Here is an 18,939-nt window from a genome sequence, read left to right as displayed (position 1 = left end):
AGTACGGGGGTGGCAGCATCATGTTGTGGGGATGCTTTGCTGCAGGAGGGACTGGTGCACTTCACAAAATAGATGGCGTCATGAGGGAGGAAAATGAGTCAGTCAGGAAGTTAAAGCTTGGTCGCAAATGGGTCTTCCAAATGGACATTGACCCCAAGCATACTTCCAAAGTTGTGGCAAAATGGCTTAAGGACAACAAAGTCAAGGTATTGGAGTGGCCATCACAAAGCCCTGACCTCAATCCCATAGAAAATTTGTGGGCACAACTGAAAAAGTGTGTGCGAGCAAGGAGGTCTGTGGGAAGCTTGTGGAAGGCTACCCGAAACGTTTGACCCTTGTTAAACAATTTAAAGGCAATGCTACCAAATACTAATTGAGTGTATGTAAACTTCTGACCCACTGGGAATGTGATGAAATAAATTAAAGCTGAAATAAATCATTCTCTCTACTATTATTCTAACATTTCACATTCTTAAAATAAAGTGGTGATCCTAACTGACCTAAAACAGTGAATTTGTACTAGGATTAAATGTCAGGAATTGTGAAAAACTGAGTTTAAATGTATTTGGCTAAGGTGTATGTATTGGCTAAGGTGTATGTGTATTCCGACTTCAACTGTACATAAAGGAAACTGTTGAGTGTGAAAAACCCAGCAGCGTTGCAGTTCTTGGCACACACCGGTGTGCCTGGCACCTACTACCATACCCCATTCAAAGGCACTTCAATTTTTTGTCTTGCCCATTCCCCCTCTGAATGGCACACATACACAATCCATATCTTAACGGTCTCAAGGCTGAAAAATCCTTCTTTAACCTGTCTCCTCCCCTTCTCTACACTGATTGAAGTGGATTTAACAAGTGACATCAATAAGGGATCATAGCTTTCACCTGGTCAGTCCATGTCATGGAAAGAGTTCTTTTTATTTTGTATACTCAGGTCTGTGTGTTCATTCAGGTGTATCTAATTCAAATATAGCTGACTACACAAATGTGTTATGTTCTAATACGTTATCGTTCTGTGTGTGACTCTCTGGGCTCTAACCTGACTCTGAGGGAGGTGCAGAGAGCGTAGATCTCCGTAGCTCCTATCCAGGCCCGCGTGCCCTGTAGTCGCTGGTTAAAGTGGGTGGCGCCCTGTGGGTCTAACCCCTCCCGCCACGCCCCCTCTATCAACACCTGCACCCGGGGGATGCTGGGTACTGACCCCTCTGGGTGAGGAGGGAGAGGGGGGCAAGGAAAAGATGCCATGATAGAAGATTTAAGAGAAAGTTAGTTTAGGAGATTACATGGTAAAAAGGCTTTTTGAGAGGGCTGCATTCAACATTAAGCGATCCAGACAGCTACTGGATTTGAGAGAATGGTAAACAATTGTAGAATGTGATGTTTTGGAATATGTGTCTCTGTCTGTGTGTACCCGAGAGACGGGTAGTATAGGGCTCCATTCTTTGCAGAGAGGACAGGAGCATCTGGAAGTTTCTGTAGCCACATTCCCAGCCCTTATCCCCCTCTGATGAGCAGAAGTGATCTGTGTCAGCACTCAGCCACACATGGACACAGTCTCTGACCTCCCTCTGGTAGTAAACATACAGAGCACCCAGCACACCTGACAGAATGAGAGGAATACAATAAACAAAGACAATGACAAAGACAGAGAGAAAGAGAGAGGGGGGGCTAAGGTGGAGCTGGCATTTTTATTTTCTCAATTGAAAGAAGACAGTTATTAATGACAAATAGGCTAAATAAAAGTAGGCCAAATAAAATGTAGGAAAAACATTTCTAAAACATGGTTTAATTTCCTGAGAGATGGTAGATAGACAGCTGTATAAACAGATAACGTCATGTGATCTAAACAACTCAGTTTGAGAACATAGTAAATAATGAGGGAGCTATGTTAGTCAAGATCCGGAGAAGAAATGTCATCACACACACCCTGCATTCTGGTCCTGCCATCGTCGACCCCTGAGGCCAGAGCCTCCATCATCTCTGCTCTCTTGTTGTGGAAGTCAGCAGGCACCATGACACCTCGAGACACGGCTTTCTCCATGGTCCTCTCCATCTGCTTGCGGTAGCCCCCCCTCCCGTCCACACCAAACTGCCTCTAAACACACACACACAGCAAGGGGTCAGGGTGAGGTCACCACCACACTCAGCATACATAAGCAGACACACATATATTATAAATCATGCTTGCTGACGTGCAGAAACACAAATAAACCACACACTCCTACATAAGTCATGTTACAAAGCACAGACGCGTCATATTGTGCATCATGCAGCAAGGTCAAATCCACTACTCCAGGCTTATTACGGTTGTGCTTTATAAGAACCTGCAGCTTCTTGAACTCCTCTGCCTCCCTCTTGGCCTCCTGCTCCTTCCTCCTCTGCTTCTCTTCCTCCTGCAGCCGTCTGGCCAGCCTCAGGTCTGAGCCAGGGCTCACTGCAACACACACAGCGTCAGTCACAATTCCCTCTCTCTAATACACCATGGGAATCAACCTTGTGGACACAAAACGGATGTGAAGACAGCTGCATGTGTGAGCTCAGCGGCATGAGCTGGCAGGTTGTAGAAGTTCCGTTCGGTTCAAATTTTATAGTACCCAGAGGGAAATTCATAGTTCAAAAACCGATCACACAGGACAAATTACACATCATTATATTGCAACTTCAGGAGCTGGCTGGCAATAAAGTGCATGTGCAAATCAAATACGGGGTACTACACCATTCTCTATCTCTACCGAGACCCTGTGTTTACATGTTTATGGTATAATAACAGTCATAACATTGTTATAACATGGCTACATCTAAGCAGGAGATAAAACATGTTGGAAGCATAAAGTGGGAACTAAATAGATTTCTCATTAACCCTTTACACCCATATACAGGTAGAAAATAGCAGATTTGGGCACTAATAAATGCCTAAATTGGAACTCACTGGCTATACAGTAACATGCTATATGTGACGTCAGAGCTCTGGCTCCGTGCTTCACAGCGCTGTATGGGCTTTGCCTGACAGCAGTTCTGAACTTGAGCATCTCGCGCAACAAGAAGTTGTGCCCATACCTCCCGCTAATTGGGCAACTTTTGCAAATGTTTTGTTGTCTGAGTGAGGGAAATGCTGTAAATTAAAAGTACTCCATGTATTTTGAAAGATGAGACGTGGAGGATTATAATAAATATCGCTTTGTCATACAAGCAAGTCAAACATCCGTGAGTCCAAATGTGCACTTCACATTTCCACATGATAAAACATTTATGATCGCTATGTTTGATGTGCAGTTACAAGATGACATGGTGTAATATCCTGGGTTGTTCTGAACAGAATGAGCCCATGTTTGTTAATTGTGAAGAAAATTTGCAGAGGCACACGCACCTGAATGCACTCATGACTCGTTTCTATGCGCACCAAATTGATGATCTGGTTCTCTGAATTGCATTGTGAAAGCCTATCCCTGTACTGTTGTATTTTATAACTTAGCTAGTCATGTTGGCAATAGAACAGGCTTTCAAATGATGCCCATCTTACCCAGATTGCGATTTATAAATGGACAATTTTGGGATTGTGTAAAAAACAGTAATTGTGTAATGGCGGGGACGCAGGACTGTGTTCCAAACAAAACAACTACAAGTGTGCTTGCTCTAGTTCCTCAACGGCACAGCTAGGAGAGCTCAAAAAAAGCACCTTATAGTTGAAGACTTTTCTTTGAGTCAAAAGTGCATTGAAATGACTTAGGAACTTAGCACACTTTGGAGAGGTGTGTTGGCCACTAGGAGACACCAGTTAGTCCTCTCACTCAAACTTTTATATTTATTTTGTGTTATGTTGCACCTATGCCCACATTTTCCAGGAATATTTTGATCATGTTACTGAATGTATCCAGAGTATTTTCAGATTTCGTTATCTACAAATGCAGCGAAAGTACAGTAAATGTAAAATGCATATACAAACAACACTGTAATGTTTGGATTCAGTCTGTGAACTGTTGTGTCCTCACCTTTGGTCTAATAATTTCCCCATAATCGCCAAACTGTTCCCCTTCAACTGCTACCATGGTTATTCATCTGTTTTTCATATTTCTTCCTTAAGATACACTTCCAATTCAGCCCTATCCCTATAGGACAATTCCCACAAGTGTAAACACAAAATCCCAATGAAACCTGTGTTCCCATCACATATGATTGTTTAAAATCAAGCCATACCTGCACTAGTGGCTGTGCCATAGTCAAGATGCAGCTCCACATGTTCCTGTAGGGAGTAGCAGTCTCCACACACCACAGAACACAGGGGACACTCATAACTCTTCCCACCTGAGGACGAGGTCAGGGACACACACAGAGGTTAAAAGGGATATCGCCGGGGCATTTTTATTTAAATCATTATTCATCCAGGTTATTCTTGTTGAGATAAAACCTCTCTTGCAAGTTCATTTTGCTTTTTGGAGGAATATTATACCTTAATCAGTAAGACATGGGCAGAGAGAGAGCCTCAACCTCTGTGGATCTGCCATAGGCAGGCTTCTTCCTTTGTTTGGTTGAACTATATTTGTTCCTATGAAGAAAGTCATGAGACGAACCTGAGCTGTTGCTGGATGATGCTGCCTCGATTGATGATGTGGCTCCCAGGACAGCCTCTGAAAAGACAGATACAGATTATGTCGGTCAGAGACTTAACACAATGGATTGGGCCTCATGTTCTGTCTGTACTGAACTGTGTAGACTCAGACTGTCGTGAGTTTGTACAGTCACAGTGCGTTCTGTGCTGAACTGTGTGCTCTATATGTTCTGAACTGTAGATACTGTACCTTCAGCTGGGCTCTCTTCTAGCAAGTGCAATTCAACATGTTCCTGTGGGATGAAAGCATCTGTGCAGACCAGAGCACACATAGGACAGGAAAACTGCTTCTCTACAACAACAGACACACAGTACATAACAATGAGACACAGGATGATGACAAGACTAATGCAATCCATAGTGAGGAGTTTATCAACCCACTCCACACAGCACTTGAATGACGCACAGGAGCAGCTTAGGTAGCAAGTTTATCCTGCCCAGAAGCTCCACAGAGCGGGTCAGAAGGCCATTTTTACCCACAGCCATGAGGCTTTTTAACGAGTGTAAATGACTCATTTATGATTCCTTCTTAATAGGAATGTTGTTATTGCTTGTTTCCCATAAGTAGGATAGTGTCACGTCCTGACCAGTAAAAGAGGTTGTTTGTTAATATAGTTTGGTCAGGGCGTGGCAGGGGGTGTTTGTTTAGAGTGTTTCGGGGTTTGTTGGGCTATGTTCTTTGTTAGTCTATTTCTATGTTAGTTTTAGTATGTATATTTCTATGTGGTGTTTATTGGGTTGACCTTCAATTGGAAGCAGCTGCTCCTCGTTGCTTCTAATTGAAGGTCCTATTTAAGAGGGGTGTTTTTTCTATGGGATTTGTGGGTAGTTGTTTCCTGTTTTGTGTTCATGCACCTGATGGGACTGTTTAGGGTCGTTTGTTGTTTTTGTATAAGTGTTTCTTTTGTTTTCCTTCTTTAATAAAATAAGAAGATGAGTTTACACGTTCCCGCTGCGTTTTGGTCAAATCCCTACGACACCCGTGACAGAAAGAACATAGTATTTATCTTAAACTTGTCTCCATCTTTTATAACTATAACCATGCAGGTGCCTTCTTAGGTGTCTTCTAATGCATTTTTATCATGTGATTGTCTTTGTAATTTATTAGTGATGCTGAGTAAAAACTATTTCCCAAGTTGGGATCAATAAAGTGCTACTCTACTAAAACCAAAGATTATGGGTATACTGACAATATACGTCTCCTCGCCCTAACGATGGGAGGAGTCGTTTTCCACAAAGCGGCAAGGCAGACTGTCTAGCTCCTGCATATCTTTTCTTTGGATGGGTGGATTATTGTAATCCTTTTTTGAATATTCAACAATGGTTGTTCACGTTAACCGCCTGTATTCAATGGCGAGAGATGCTGCTAGCCTCATCCCATGAATATGCATAGCCATCTCCGAGATAGTGTTTGTTCTCAAGTGACAATGATGTCATGTGTCCTACTTATATCAGTACACTCATAACAACTTAGGTATTACAAAGCGTCTATTACAAATAAACTTCACGTAGCAAATAAGCCATTTTATTGTTGGCTAAATTCGACAATCTCTTGCTTGGTGTGCGAAACAACAAAAAACATCACCTGATAAAACAGACAGCTGAGTTGGGCCTCTCTCTTCCGCTTCGGGACAACAAACCAACTAAACCTAATATCAGTCAGTACAAAAAACAAACTGATGAGGTTTACAAAACCGTGTTGCAACCGAACACTGATTAAAGTGAGGCAGAGCCCGCGAGCACTAGATAGCATGGATTGTTAATGGGATGCATTGACAGTTCATCAACGGGCTATAAAACCCCCTAATATCAGTCAGTACGACAAACCACCTAATATCAGTCAGTACGACAAACCACCTAATATCAGTCAGTACGACAAACCACCTAATATCAGTCAGTACGACAAACCACCTAATATCAGTCAGTACGACAAACCACCAAATATCAGTCAGTACGACAAACCACCAAATATCAGTCAGTACGACAAACCACCAAATATCAGTCAGTACGACAAACCACCTAATATCAGTCAGTACGACAAACCACCTAATATCAGTCAGTACGACAAACCACCTAATATCAGTCAGTACGACAAACCACCTAATATCAGTCAGTACGACAAACCAACTAATATCAGTCAGTACGACAAACCACCTAATATCAGTCAGTACGACAAACCATTTCAGTCAGTACGACAAACCATTTCAGTCAGTACGACAAACCATTTCAGTCAGTACGACAAACCAACTAATATTTGTCAGTTCAACAAACCAACTAACTTCAGTTAGTATGACAAATCAATGAATATCAGTCAGTACGACAAATCATATCAGTTAGTAGGGATGCACGATATATCGGTGAACATATCGGAATCGGCCGATATTAGCTGAAAATGCCAACATCGGTATCGATGTTAAAAACTGATGTCAAAGCTTCCGTGAATACCTATATATGACGTAATGACGCCACGTAAAATGTTGCGCTACACGTGCAACATAGCATCCCTAACCTAGCCCACAATGTCTGCTGTGTGGATCAAGCAGTCAACAAGTCGAGCAGTCATTTGAAAGAGTAAGAAAATTTCAGCGAGACAACTCAAAGGTGAAATCCATTAAAACGAAGATAATGGGATTCATTGCCCTTGACAATCAACTGTTCTCTGTCGTGGGTGATGTTGGCTTTTGCCGAATGGTTGGTCGAGCACTGGTTCTCACTACCAAGTGGGCTATTTTTCAGATGTTGCCCTACCGGAGTTACACAGTAATAGCGTCACTGCTATTAGCTTCACGGCATACATACTATGGAACACCATTTGGGTCTTTGCGTGTCAAAAAAGATACAGTTGCACTGTCAAAGCTGTAAAAAAAAGTCTGCTAACAAGGAAACACCGGCCAGGAATGATGTGTTTACAATACCGCGTTGGTAATAAAGCATAATTTGTTCGATCGCAAATTTTGGGGTAGCTAGCTTTAGATTGTTACCTAGCTAGCATCAATACAACCAGCCTGAAAACAATGACCAGTAGAAACTGCAGTCATTTTCATTATTCTTAGCAATGATTTTGGAATCCTTGTGAGTAAGTATTAGCTAGGTTGCCACTTGTTGTTCACCTATTGAAATTGAACTTCAGTTCATGAAAATAAATAGCTAGCCAGCTACTTAAACCTGTTGCCCAAAGCTAACGTTATAAGCAGCCAGCTAGCTTCATCTGGCTAGTGAGGCTCGACCGGACCGGGTTGTGAAGCTAGCCACAATAAGGATTAGGCACAATAGTGGAATTTGCAGTTTTCCTTCAAAAATAAAAGTGTGTCATTGACAGTGATGCAAGTGAATACAAATAGTAGAACTAGGCCATACTTTTATCTTGAAGGCTAACCGCAAAGTCCACTATTGTGGCTAATCCTTATTGTGGCTATCTTCACATAGATGGGTCCTACCACCATTAATCAAATAAGAACTGTCTTATAAATGAGGGTTATTTTAGATGATGACACCTAGCTATATAGTTAACTATAGCTACTAGAACAGATGTCGTTTTGCTATGTTTTTGGGGAAGAACATTGTTTGTATCCATGAGCTAGCTAGTTTTTTTTATGACCAGCACTGTAGGTGCGCGAGACAACTTTCCCAGCATCATTGCATACGTATCGATGAATCGTTGTGACATATGAAATACGAGTGATAGTTTAATCAATGTGTAATAACTACGTAAAAAATGTATGAATGCGTTAAATTATTATGTGACGTGCAGTCATATTCTGATACTGATTGGTCAACAATCTTATTTGACATGCAAAGACCCAAACAGCGTTCTATAGAAATCCTGGTTGAGAATGAAACGACTAAAGAAATGAACAACGCAACAGCACAGCAAGTAAGTGAAAGAAATAGGTTTTGATTATGTTTTAGTGGTAATGGTGACATACGTAAATGCCAACAAAATAATGTTTTGGTCAGTGTGGTGTGTGTGTGTGTGTGTGTAACCTTTATTTAACTAGGCAAGCCAGTTAAGATCAAATTCTTATTTACAATGACAGCCTACCCCGGCCAAACCCGGACGACGCTGAGCCAATTGTGCGCCGCCCTATGGGACTCCCAATCACGGCCGGATGTGATAGAGCATGGATTCGAACCAGGGACTGTAGTGATGCCTCTTGCACTGAGACGCAGTGCCTTAGACCGCTGCATCCATGTGTGTGTGTGTGCTAACTATTTAACTGTACTTAAAAGATTAAAAGGCCACAAAAATGTTAAATATCGGTTATCGGTAAGGAAAATATCAGATATCAGTACCGGCCAAAAATGTCATATCGGTGCATCACTATCAGTTAGTACAACAAACCAATTAATATCAGTCAGTAAGACAAACCAACTAATACCTCTAAGTACGACAAATCATAAGTCAGTACAACAAACCAACTAATATCAGTCAGTACGACAAACCAGGACAGATGTAACAACATGTTGAATAAACAAACACATTTCGGACACCCTCTAAAATAAACCTTAAAGTGGGGAGGAGAAACGCTTCTGTTTGTCTTTGGTGTGCTCTGCGGATCCCACTCCCACAGAGTCCTCAATATTACAGTGTCTGCTAGTAGGCCTACTGGAGTCCTGAGCTGATCTCAGAAAGCCCATAGACACCGAAGAGGTGGGTTCAACAATGACCACTGCTCGCCCTCCACCGGACTCTCCCCTACTAAAAGCTAGGGGGATACAGTCATTCGGTCCTTAGACTCCGGTATGCTATTGGATGTTCTGAGTGAGACCCCTCCTCCAATGGTGTCAAACCTGTTCCCATTGGCTACTCCTTCTTCAGAACCCTCAGACCTAGACAAACCAATGGCTTGTTTGCAGTGACTGTCCACTATGGTGGTAGTGGGAGTAGGACTTGAGCTGGGCCTGACAAGACTGTGACCACCTCTACCCTCTGCTCCTCCTCCGTCATGGTCCTGTTTCTCTTTGTGTGTGGTATTGATGTGGAAGTGGAGTTCGTCATAGGCGACTCCGGACCAGGAACAGAGTGGGCAGCCCATGTCATTCTCCATGTAGCTCAGGAGGAGATGGGTCTTCATGTCCTCCTCCAACACCAATTCCTCGCCACAGATCTCACACGTCAGCATGACTTGTTGTTTCTGGCGCTCAGCTGTCACACTGACACTGAAATGAAGATAAACGAAGATAACATCAATTGTCAGTAAATAAATAGGAATTAACAGGAAGGATATCAATCCAATGTACACCAAACATACCCAATAACGAAACAACGCAATGCCCACCTTTGTCAGCCAAGATGCAACAACGCAATTCCCATCTTTGTCAGCCAAGATCGCTAGCCAAATTCTAACTCAGCTATCATAGTTAATTCTGAATTTGTCTAGCTGGTCAACATGTCAGGCTATGGACTAAAACGTGACTTCAAAACGCTGAAAGATTGCTAGCTATCTAACCATCATGTTACTCACCGATTTCAAGAATATGGACGATGTGCCGTACTAAATGCTTGACTTATGTGACTACTTTCAAAATACATGTGTTTCTGTTTCACTTCTCATTCATATGCCATTTTAGCAATGCTAGCTAACAACTTGACTTTACTGGTCCTGTTGGCTTCTCCTCCTTCACTGTGAGCTGATGGATTTGACGTCACTGGTTGTTGATCCAAGGAGGGTTACTGGGAAATTTTTAAGCGATACAAGACGCCATATTGCTCTCAGCTGGACCCGGGAGTTTGCGTGAAGGAAATAATAATAATACCTAGCTACACCTAGGCGTTTCTGACATCATTCATCTTAAATGGGTAAGAGCAATACAATCGTCAATCTTTGTATTGTTGTTTTCTTTTTTTTATCACGAATTATCTGTTAACTTGGCATGACGATGGTTGCTAAACGAGGGGACAGGAGGGGTGTAAAGGAGCTAGCTAACGATGTAGCTAGCTATCTAGCTTGCTGTGTTATTAGCAAGAACAATCTCTTAAAAAGCTGTGGTTTGGGTCTAATGGCAGTTTTAGCTACCGTTGCCTATTATAATTGGTTTTACAACTGATTTAAGTATTATTTTGCTAACGATACGAATACGTTAGGTTTTTGAACACCATGTAATTTAATTAACACAAATCATTTATTAGCTAGGTAGCCAACATGCTACTACAAGTTGCTGTGTGCTAGGCCAGTGGCTCCCAACCTTTTTGGGTTATTGTACCACCAACTGAATTTTGTTCTGCCCGGAGTACCCCTGAAGTACCCCATCATGTGCATTTTACCAGTAAACCTAAGGTCTCGTGAGTCTTCAAGTACCCCCTGTGGATAGGCCAGGTACCCCTCCCCAGGCCAGGGGTCCAAGGTAATAACGCTGGTTTGGAACCACTGTGCTAGGCCGTACTGTACTACTAGCTAGAGAGGAACCCGGTTTCTTGTGATTGGAGATATCCAGCCTGGAAGACGACTGATTCCCCCAGAAAATACAACAAACAATGTGAATGTGACGCTGCAGCAAGACAGTGGTTAATGTTAGCAAACATTCATTAGCTGGCTGATGCGCATGTCATCTTTATCTAGCTAACTAGCTAGCCAGGAATGGCTAACTCGCTAGTTAACACAAAGATTACTAACAGCTGAGATCATCGAACGCTATTTTCGTTTTAGCTTGACTAATCTAACGTTGATGATATTATGATGACAGCGAGCGAGAAACATTTGGTATTGTGTTTCTTTGATCACCAGTCTTCTTCGTCAGCTATCAAACTGTCACCCCAACTGCTGTTTTCGTGTGAAGATGTGCATGGCAGGGTTTGTCTTCAAATCCCCTTTTGGCCAACAAATCCAAATTCACATCGAGATGATTTCATTTATTTGAATTTCCATTAAGCGCCTATGTTAAAAACCTTAGCTTGCTAGTCAGTCAAGTTTGCCTGGTTGTGGCTGCTGTGAATTCACAAGTTTGTATATTTGATTGTTTAGGATAACATTATGTTTATCCTTATTTCCCTAGACGAGATGGCAAGCCCAGGGAATGACCGAATGAAGAGTTACAAGAACAAAGCGCTGAACCCACAGGAGATGCGCCGGCGGAGAGAGGAGGAGGGGATCCAACTCCGCAAACAGAAGAGAGAAGAGCAGGTAGGGTGCTTCTAGTTCTTATGCCTGGACCACGGAATCAGCTACTCTCCATTTTTATTTATTTAACTAGGCAAGTCAGTTAAGAACAAACTCTTATTTACAATGACGGCCTAGGAACACTGGGTTAACTGCCTTGTTCAGAGGCAGAACGACAGATTTTTACCTTGTCAGCTCGGCGATTCGATCTAGCAACCTTTCAGTTACTGGCCCAACGCTCTAACCACTAGGCTGCCTGCCGCGCCATTCTGTGGAGACAAACCAAATCTCATTCAATTTGACCATGTAAATGCCTTTTGAATGGTAAATCTTCTCCAGATATGAGTACTTTTTTTATTGACCTGTTATAGTTGTTTTTGGTTTCTTTGTGTTGTAGTGAGTCAATGTCGTACTAACACTTACCTCTCCCTCTTCCCCCAGCTGTTCAAGAGGAGGAATGTGTGTGTGCCCTCGGGCGATGAGTCCATGTTGGAATGCCCTATCCAGGACCCTGACATCAGCTCCACTGCACCAGTCTCAGGTGTAAGTGACCATTACTCCAATTGTCCCATTTTCTTACTCATACTCTGCACTGAGGGACTAGTTACCTGTTGAAAGGCAATGCCATTACTCCATAAAATAAGTACAAAGAATGTTGGGGAAACAGAAGATTCTTAAACACATGGTTACTTGAGTCTTTCCTCTTCAGTATCCAAACAAGACAAAAGTTTTTGGTTTTCAAATCAATCTGTGATTAAAACTAGATGAATGTCGTTAGTCCTAAGTGCACTACGTGATCAACCTGTCAGGTGTAGCTCTACATCGCTTGCCCTGCAATATGTAAGTGTGTGTAGTGTCAGAGTACATGGTTTTGTAAGTCATTCACATCTTTATGTATGTTGACTTGTGTGTGTAGGAAGCTGTCATAACTCCAGACATGATCCAGATGATCTTCTCTGAGGATCCAGACCAGCAGCTGATCGCCACACAGAAATTCAGGAAGTTACTCTCCAAAGGTCTGTGTGACTCATTCAATTCATAACACCCCCAATGCAGGGCTCATGCCACCTGTATTATCTAGGCTGCTTCCCCGATGGGACCAATTCCCTATTTAGTGCACTACTTTTGACCTGGGCCCACTATATAGGGAATAGGGTTCCATTTGGGACGGACACATAGTTTGGACTTGTATAGTATGTTTTCTCAATAACAAAGATGGATTGTTCGTTCCAAATGCCTGTAAGTAATGCCTTTGTTGGACCTGATGCTATTCCTTCCACACCGTATTGGAATGTTTCAGCGTCACACGTTTTCAGCCATGAACCAGGATGTATTTAAGCTAGTAGTGTGATGTCATTGTCATGCACTCTTCTCTCTCCTCATCAGAGCCCAACCCCCCGATCGATGAGGTCATCCTCACCCCAGGGGTCGTCAATAAGTTTGTGGAGTTTCTCAAGAGGAGTGAGAACTGCACTCTTCAGGTGGGTCAGGTGGCTGGGTCTCTCTGTCTGTAAGTTGGATGTGCTGGGAATTCTTGGTTTGGTCTGTTAGAAATCGTAAAATGTATTCACTACACAAAATGACACTAATAGAAAGCTGTTGGAATATATGAAATTAAGTCAGATTCTTTAATGTTATATCACATCCTGTTGGCATTAGTCAGTCTGCATTACATTTACGTCATTTAGCAGACGCTCTTATCCAGAGCGACTTACAAATTGCATGACATCTGCATTGTAATTGCTCCCTGCCAAAAGACATAGCTAGTGAACTTTCCTCTGCCTCTTTATGACACTCAGTCAATCATGAACTCTTCAGCCTGTGTATCTGTCTATGAGGGCTTGTACTATGCTCCCCATGTGACCATGGTGTGAAATGTGTGTGTGACACAGTTTGAGGCAGCCTGGGCCCTGACCAACATTGCCTCTGGGACCTTCCTGCACACCAAGGTGGTAATCGAGACTGGAGCCGTGCCCATCTTCATCGAGCTGCTCAACTCGGACTACGAGGACGTCCAGGAGCAGGTGACTGAACAGCCCGGGGGGGGGCTGAAGCCCTTGGGGCAGGGTTGCAGCAGGATGGGACATTAACACATGGGTCACAGTGATAGCTAGCAGGAATGGGATTAAGATGTCATGGGATTTGTCCCGCCAAGAAGATTCTATCTGAATAGTAAACCAGCTATGTTTGCATTCCCTAAATATAAATGCTGTGGCTGCATTCTGATTTTCTACCGTTCTCCCTGAAGTGTTCTCTTATTCACTCCCCTTCCATGGGTTTTAACGTAGCCAAATACTAAGCAATCCCAGCCCAGTATGGTCCTAGCTGTGTGGTTATATAGCAGTATATGGTATGGCCCTCCAAGCCCAGCTCTATATGGTGCTGATGTTTGTGTGGAAATATAGCTTAGCTGCAGCACTGTATACTATGGCTCCTAGCTGCATGCAAATATAGCTGCACTGTTACAGAATGGCAATATTGATGGCTGCTGAGTTAGAGGTGATGAGTGATTGGTGTATTTCAGGCCGTGTGGGCCCTGGGGAACATCGCCGGGGACAACGCAGAGTGCAGAGACTACGTTCTCAACTGTGGCATCCTGCCCTCCTTACAACAGTACGTGTGTGTGCACACTTGGTTGTATCAGTCTGTAGGCCCATGTCGTTTTAACAAGGAGAAGTAGAGTTTCATACCATTACCTAATACATTGTATAATCAGATTAGTCAGGTTTAACAGTTTAATTGTGGTCAGAGAAACAAGGTGTAATAAAAACTGTTCTCTGCCCACGCAGGCTGCTGGCTAAATCCAACCGTCTCACCACAACTAGGAATGCTGTATGGGCTCTGTCTAACCTGTGTAGAGGGAAGAACCCCCCTCCAGACTTCACCAAGGTAATAGGGTCTATTCCCACACTGTCCAATCAGAGGACAGTTCTAACAGTCCAACAGATCTCACCTGTCAAATGCACAAACCACTCGGATTTTGACTCATTTCTCTCAAAGCCATTCTCTTAGCAAAACTTAATGTTCTCCTTTCACCATTATCCCTCTTTCCGTCTGTCTTCCTCGCTCTTTTCTTCATCTCTGCTCTCTCTCTCTCTCCTCCTCCACAGGTGTCTCCCTGTCTGAGTGTGCTGTCCAGGCTGCTGTTCAGTAGTGACCCAGATGTGTTGGCTGATGCCTGCTGGGCCCTCTCCTACCTGTCTGACGGACCCAATGACAAGATACAGACCGTCATTGACTCTGGGGTCTGCCGCAGGCTGGTGGAGCTACTCATGTAAGTAGTACTAGACACAAACACACACAAGACATTGAGATGTTGGTGCACACTGACTGGTGTTTTTGGTCTTCCCCAGGCACAGTGACTATAAGGTGGTCTCTCCTGCGCTGCGTGCTGTGGGAAACATAGTGACAGGAGATGACATTCAGACTCAGGTAGAACTCGTTTTTATTTTCTTGCTACCTCCCCAATGGCTTTGTCTCTCTTCACCCTGATGTGTGTGGAGTTTTGATCCTTCACATGGTCCTAGCTGTGTGTGTGGACTGGTGTGTAATCTTCACTGTGTGTGTGGATTGTTCCAGGTGATTCTGAACTGCTCGGCGTTGCCATGCCTATTACACCTGCTCAGCAGTCCCAAGGAGTCCATCAAGAAGGAGGCCTGCTGGACTGTGTCTAACATTACAGCTGGGAACAGAGCACAGATCCAGGTGTGTGTGTGTGAACCTGTGCTTGATGGTAGCACAGTGTTTTTTTTAAAGTAGTTGTCTGAGGGCTTTTATCATTGAGTTATACACTGAGTGTACAGAATATTATACACCTTCCTAATTTTGAGTTGCACTTCCTTTTGCACTCAAAACAGTAGCAATTCGTCAGGGAATGCACGCTACAAGGTGTCGAAAGCGTTCCACAGGGATGTTGGCCCATGTTGACTCCATTGCATCACACAGTTGTCAAGTTGGCTGGATGTCCTTTGGGTGTTGGACCGTTCTTGATACACACGGGAAACTGTTCAGCATGAAAAACCCATCAGCGTTGCAGTTGTTGACACCAACCGGTGTGCCTGGCACCTGCTAGCATACCCTGTTCAAAGGCACTTCAATCTTTTGTCTTGCCTATACTTTTGCCCATTGTTTGTCTTGCCCATACTCTTGCCCATTTGTCTTGTTCAATCCAGGGCTCAAGGCTTAAAAATCCTTCTTTAACGTGTCTCCTCCCCTTTAACAAGTGACATCAATAAGGGATCATAGCTTTCACCTGGTCAGTCTGTCACGGAAAGAGCAGGTGTTCATAATGTTTTGTACACTCTGTAGGTCATTATCGCTAAAATGTCACAAGGTGCAGAGCGTTCAATTTGCCTCCTGGGGTCAAGGAGACCCCCAGCTCTGGAAAAACCATTGACAACTACATGCTGTTTTCAAGGGATTGTTAAAATAATGTTAACTATTTGGTTGTTATATAATCCCCTTAATGGTGACCGATATTGTGAGGCTACCTTTACGTATCTGAAATTACATGATCAATTTATGGTTACTGATCATGAAAAGCGTGCAGTTACTTGCTTTATAACTGATGATAGAGCTGAATGTGGAATAATCTGAACTGTGTAGTTCTGGGGGGAGGGGGGTCTATATAATATGTCATCTCACTGTTCTATCTCTCTGTCATGGTCAGACGGTGATAGATGCCAACATCTTCCCAGTGCTGATAGAGATTCTTCAGAAGGCAGAGTTCCGCACCAGGAAGGAAGCAGCGTGGGCTATAACCAACGCTACCTCTGGGGGCACTCCTGAGCAGATCAGGTAATAACCCGCGTCAAATTCTTAAATAGAACCGGAGCATCATTTTGGAGACTCGCTGCTTACACCAAGAATTCATGAAGTGAATGGGAGAGGTCTCTTGCTCGGCAAAAGTTTTGTCCCAGTGTAGCAGGCCTGTATAACCGTATATCTGCTAAACCAAATTTAACAAATGTGAGTAAATGTAAATCTGTCTGTCGTGCTGTCCCTGTAGGTACCTGGTTAGTTTGAACACCATCAAGCCCATGTGTGACCTGCTGACAGTGATGGACAGTAAGATAGTGCAGGTGTCTCTGAACGGCCTGGAGAACATCCTGAGACTGGGAGAGCAGGAGGCCAAGCAGAACGGCACCGGCATCAATCCTTACTGTGCCCTCATAGAGGAAGCCTATGGTATGTTACACACACACACACCATAAGAGAATGGGACAGGCATCAACCCTTAGATGTATTCTCAATTCTGTTTCTCCACCTTTTCCCTGAAATTGCAAATGTCTCGTGGCTTTATAAGGAATGCACTGACGTAAGGAGGGAGAGGGAACGATTGCTCTCTTCAGGGAGAAGGAGAAATGTCATTAGGCTATGGATAGTCACTTAGCCAGTGGAATGCACACACTGTTCCACTAGATGGCAGTAGAGATGTTGCTGTGAAGTGAATAGTGTACTCTGTAGTTCTTATCTAATGAGATGCAAGGACACATGCTGCCAAATGTAAACAACCATTAGTTAATGATTATGACTCAGTATTGTCATGTGAGTCACTAAGGCCTGATATTAATTTGTGTGCGTATGTGTATCCGCTGGCTTTTCTTACAAGCACTGATTTTAGCTTATGGCTGCTTTATTTGAGAAAGTTGTATTTGCAATGACTGTGTGGATGTCGTACCTACCTTCGTTGAATGCACTGACTGTAAGTCGCTCTGCATAATAACATCTGCTAAATGTAAAAATGTCCACGACAGGTCTGGACAAGATAGAGTTCCTGCAGAGCCATGAGAATCAGGAGATCTACCAGAAGGCTTTTGACCTGATCGAGCACTACTTTGGTGTGGAGGAGGAGGACGCTAGCATCGCCCCACAGGTGGACCAGAACCAAGGCCAGTTCATCTTCCAGCAGCAGGATGGGCCCATGGAGGGCTTCCAGCTCTAACCACACCCTGACCTTTGACCTTCACCCCTCTGAGTATCTACTACCCCCCCCCGGGGAGTCCAGTCTCCATAGGGCTGTTTAGACCTGAACTGATGACACTACCCCATCTCTCCTCTCTCACTGGACCCACCTGTTCTACCTCTCTCTCCAAATCTTCCTCTCCTACAAGGCTAGCCTTGCCCTGCCACAGGCACCCTATCTGGAACGAGAGAGAGAGAGAGAGAGAGAGCACGAGAGGGAGAGAGCCTGACTGACTGAAAGACTGACTGAGGACAGCTCATTCTTAGTGTTTGAGACTTCCTGGAGCTGTATGGAGCGTTGGGTTGTTTCTTTCTATTGTAGACTATACCGTCTGTGCAGTGGCAAGCCTCCTAACATGGTAGTCATAGGAAAGAAAGAGTTGGCTGATATTTTGTCTTACTCCCTAAAATGTTTTTTTATTTTATAATTTCCTGTGATATTATTATTACGACACTGGTGTCTCAATCACCCTCCATATCTCCTTTTTAAATGTGAAACTACCTCTTCAGTCTTCAAAAACAAAACAAAAGATATGAAGCATTTGACTGAGGATTCTCTGGATTTCACCAGATAGTCCAAGTAAAACTCCTATCCCAACTAGTGTCCTGAAGAGGTTTAGTGACTGTATCAGCTCATTTCCTAACTTCTTGTACCGTTTGACCAGAGCTGAGAGAACGGTTGGCTACACACAGCCTACTGTTTTCGTTGGAGGATGTACATTGTGTCAAGATGATAATGATGATGTGTGTATTCCAGTGACATTATTATTTAAGTTGGAAAGCAGGTGGACATCTTTCTCTGGGGTCTCTCTTCAATGATAAAATTGACAATGGTTGACCTGGAGATTCCTAATCTTATTTATTCCGTTGAAATGTCTTTCTGATGGTCAAAAACGGTCATTATTATTATCTTCTCTCCACTCCTTGGCCATGGCTGCAATATTAACGTTAGAATAACATCAGAACACCAGTTGCATCGAACTGACCGCAGTAATGTAGATAGATGCATTGTGCAGGGCAACACTGCATGTCACTTGCTGCATTAGTCAACATAGCGTTCAGCCAGGCTTATGCTTATCTGTAACAACGTTACGGTAGGATTGACACAACGTTAGGCTAACGTTGAGGAGTGTTCTGCTTGTGTGAGTGCTCCTTATTGAAGCGCCACAGTACAGGGCCAGACGGTTAGGTTCAGTGACTAGTATCTGTTGTGTGATGCAGTGTCTGTCTGTAACAATCTCCAGGTGAATAAAAAACACAGGCTCTCAGA

The 18,939-nt window shown here is 43.4% G+C and overlaps 1 protein-coding gene and 1 pseudogene across 3 annotated transcripts in view; one reads left to right on the top strand and one right to left on the bottom strand.

Moving 5' to 3' along the window:
* Window positions 1-10,227, bottom strand: part of LOC106605525 (uncharacterized) — a 26,733-nt pseudogene extending 16,506 nt beyond the window's left edge. The window contains exons 1-8 of the transcript XR_014392373.1: window positions 9,888-10,227; window positions 4,799-9,768; window positions 4,571-4,627; window positions 4,197-4,304; window positions 2,327-2,436; window positions 1,929-2,097; window positions 1,414-1,602; window positions 1,042-1,207 (exon numbers count right to left, since the gene is read on the bottom strand). The product of XR_014392373.1 is annotated as an uncharacterized LOC106605525 (transcript). The remainder of the gene's footprint in view (window positions 1-1,041; window positions 1,208-1,413; window positions 1,603-1,928; window positions 2,098-2,326; window positions 2,437-4,196; window positions 4,305-4,570; window positions 4,628-4,798; window positions 9,769-9,887) is intronic.
* LOC106605526 (importin subunit alpha-6) lies at window positions 10,214-18,939 on the top strand. 2 transcript variants are annotated; one of them, XM_014201268.3, is made up of 14 exons: window positions 10,214-10,408; window positions 11,602-11,729; window positions 12,147-12,248; window positions 12,622-12,721; window positions 13,092-13,186; window positions 13,598-13,729; window positions 14,230-14,318; window positions 14,495-14,594; window positions 14,816-14,979; window positions 15,059-15,137; window positions 15,285-15,410; window positions 16,375-16,502; window positions 16,714-16,892; window positions 17,462-18,939. In XM_014201268.3, exons 1-14 carry the CDS (start codon window positions 10,405-10,407, stop codon window positions 17,647-17,649), a joined length of 1,614 nt encoding a protein of 537 aa, XP_014056743.1. In that variant the 5' UTR covers window positions 10,214-10,404; the 3' UTR covers window positions 17,650-18,939. The 2 variants fall into 2 exon arrangements, with proteins under 2 accessions (XP_014056743.1, XP_014056744.1); XM_014201269.3 differs by lacking the exon at window positions 10,214-10,408 and adding an exon at window positions 10,799-10,953.

This window comes from Salmo salar, chromosome 05, assembly GCF_965601325.2.
Source record: "Salmo salar chromosome 05, fSalSal1, whole genome shotgun sequence".
NCBI lineage: Eukaryota > Metazoa > Chordata > Actinopteri > Salmoniformes > Salmonidae > Salmo > Salmo salar.
This window is presented reverse-complemented; position numbering and strand designations above follow the sequence as displayed.

What these genes read in the sequence shown, in the direction of transcription:
- LOC106605526 (XM_014201268.3), top strand. An exon ending in GTGAGAACTGCACTCTTCAG is followed by an intron (nt 13,187 to 13,597) that starts GTGGGTCAGGTG and finishes TGTGTGACACAG; the next exon opens with TTTGAGGCAGCCTGGGCCCT. An exon ending in GGAACAGAGCACAGATCCAG is followed by an intron (nt 15,411 to 16,374) that starts GTGTGTGTGTGT and finishes TGTCATGGTCAG; the next exon opens with ACGGTGATAGATGCCAACAT.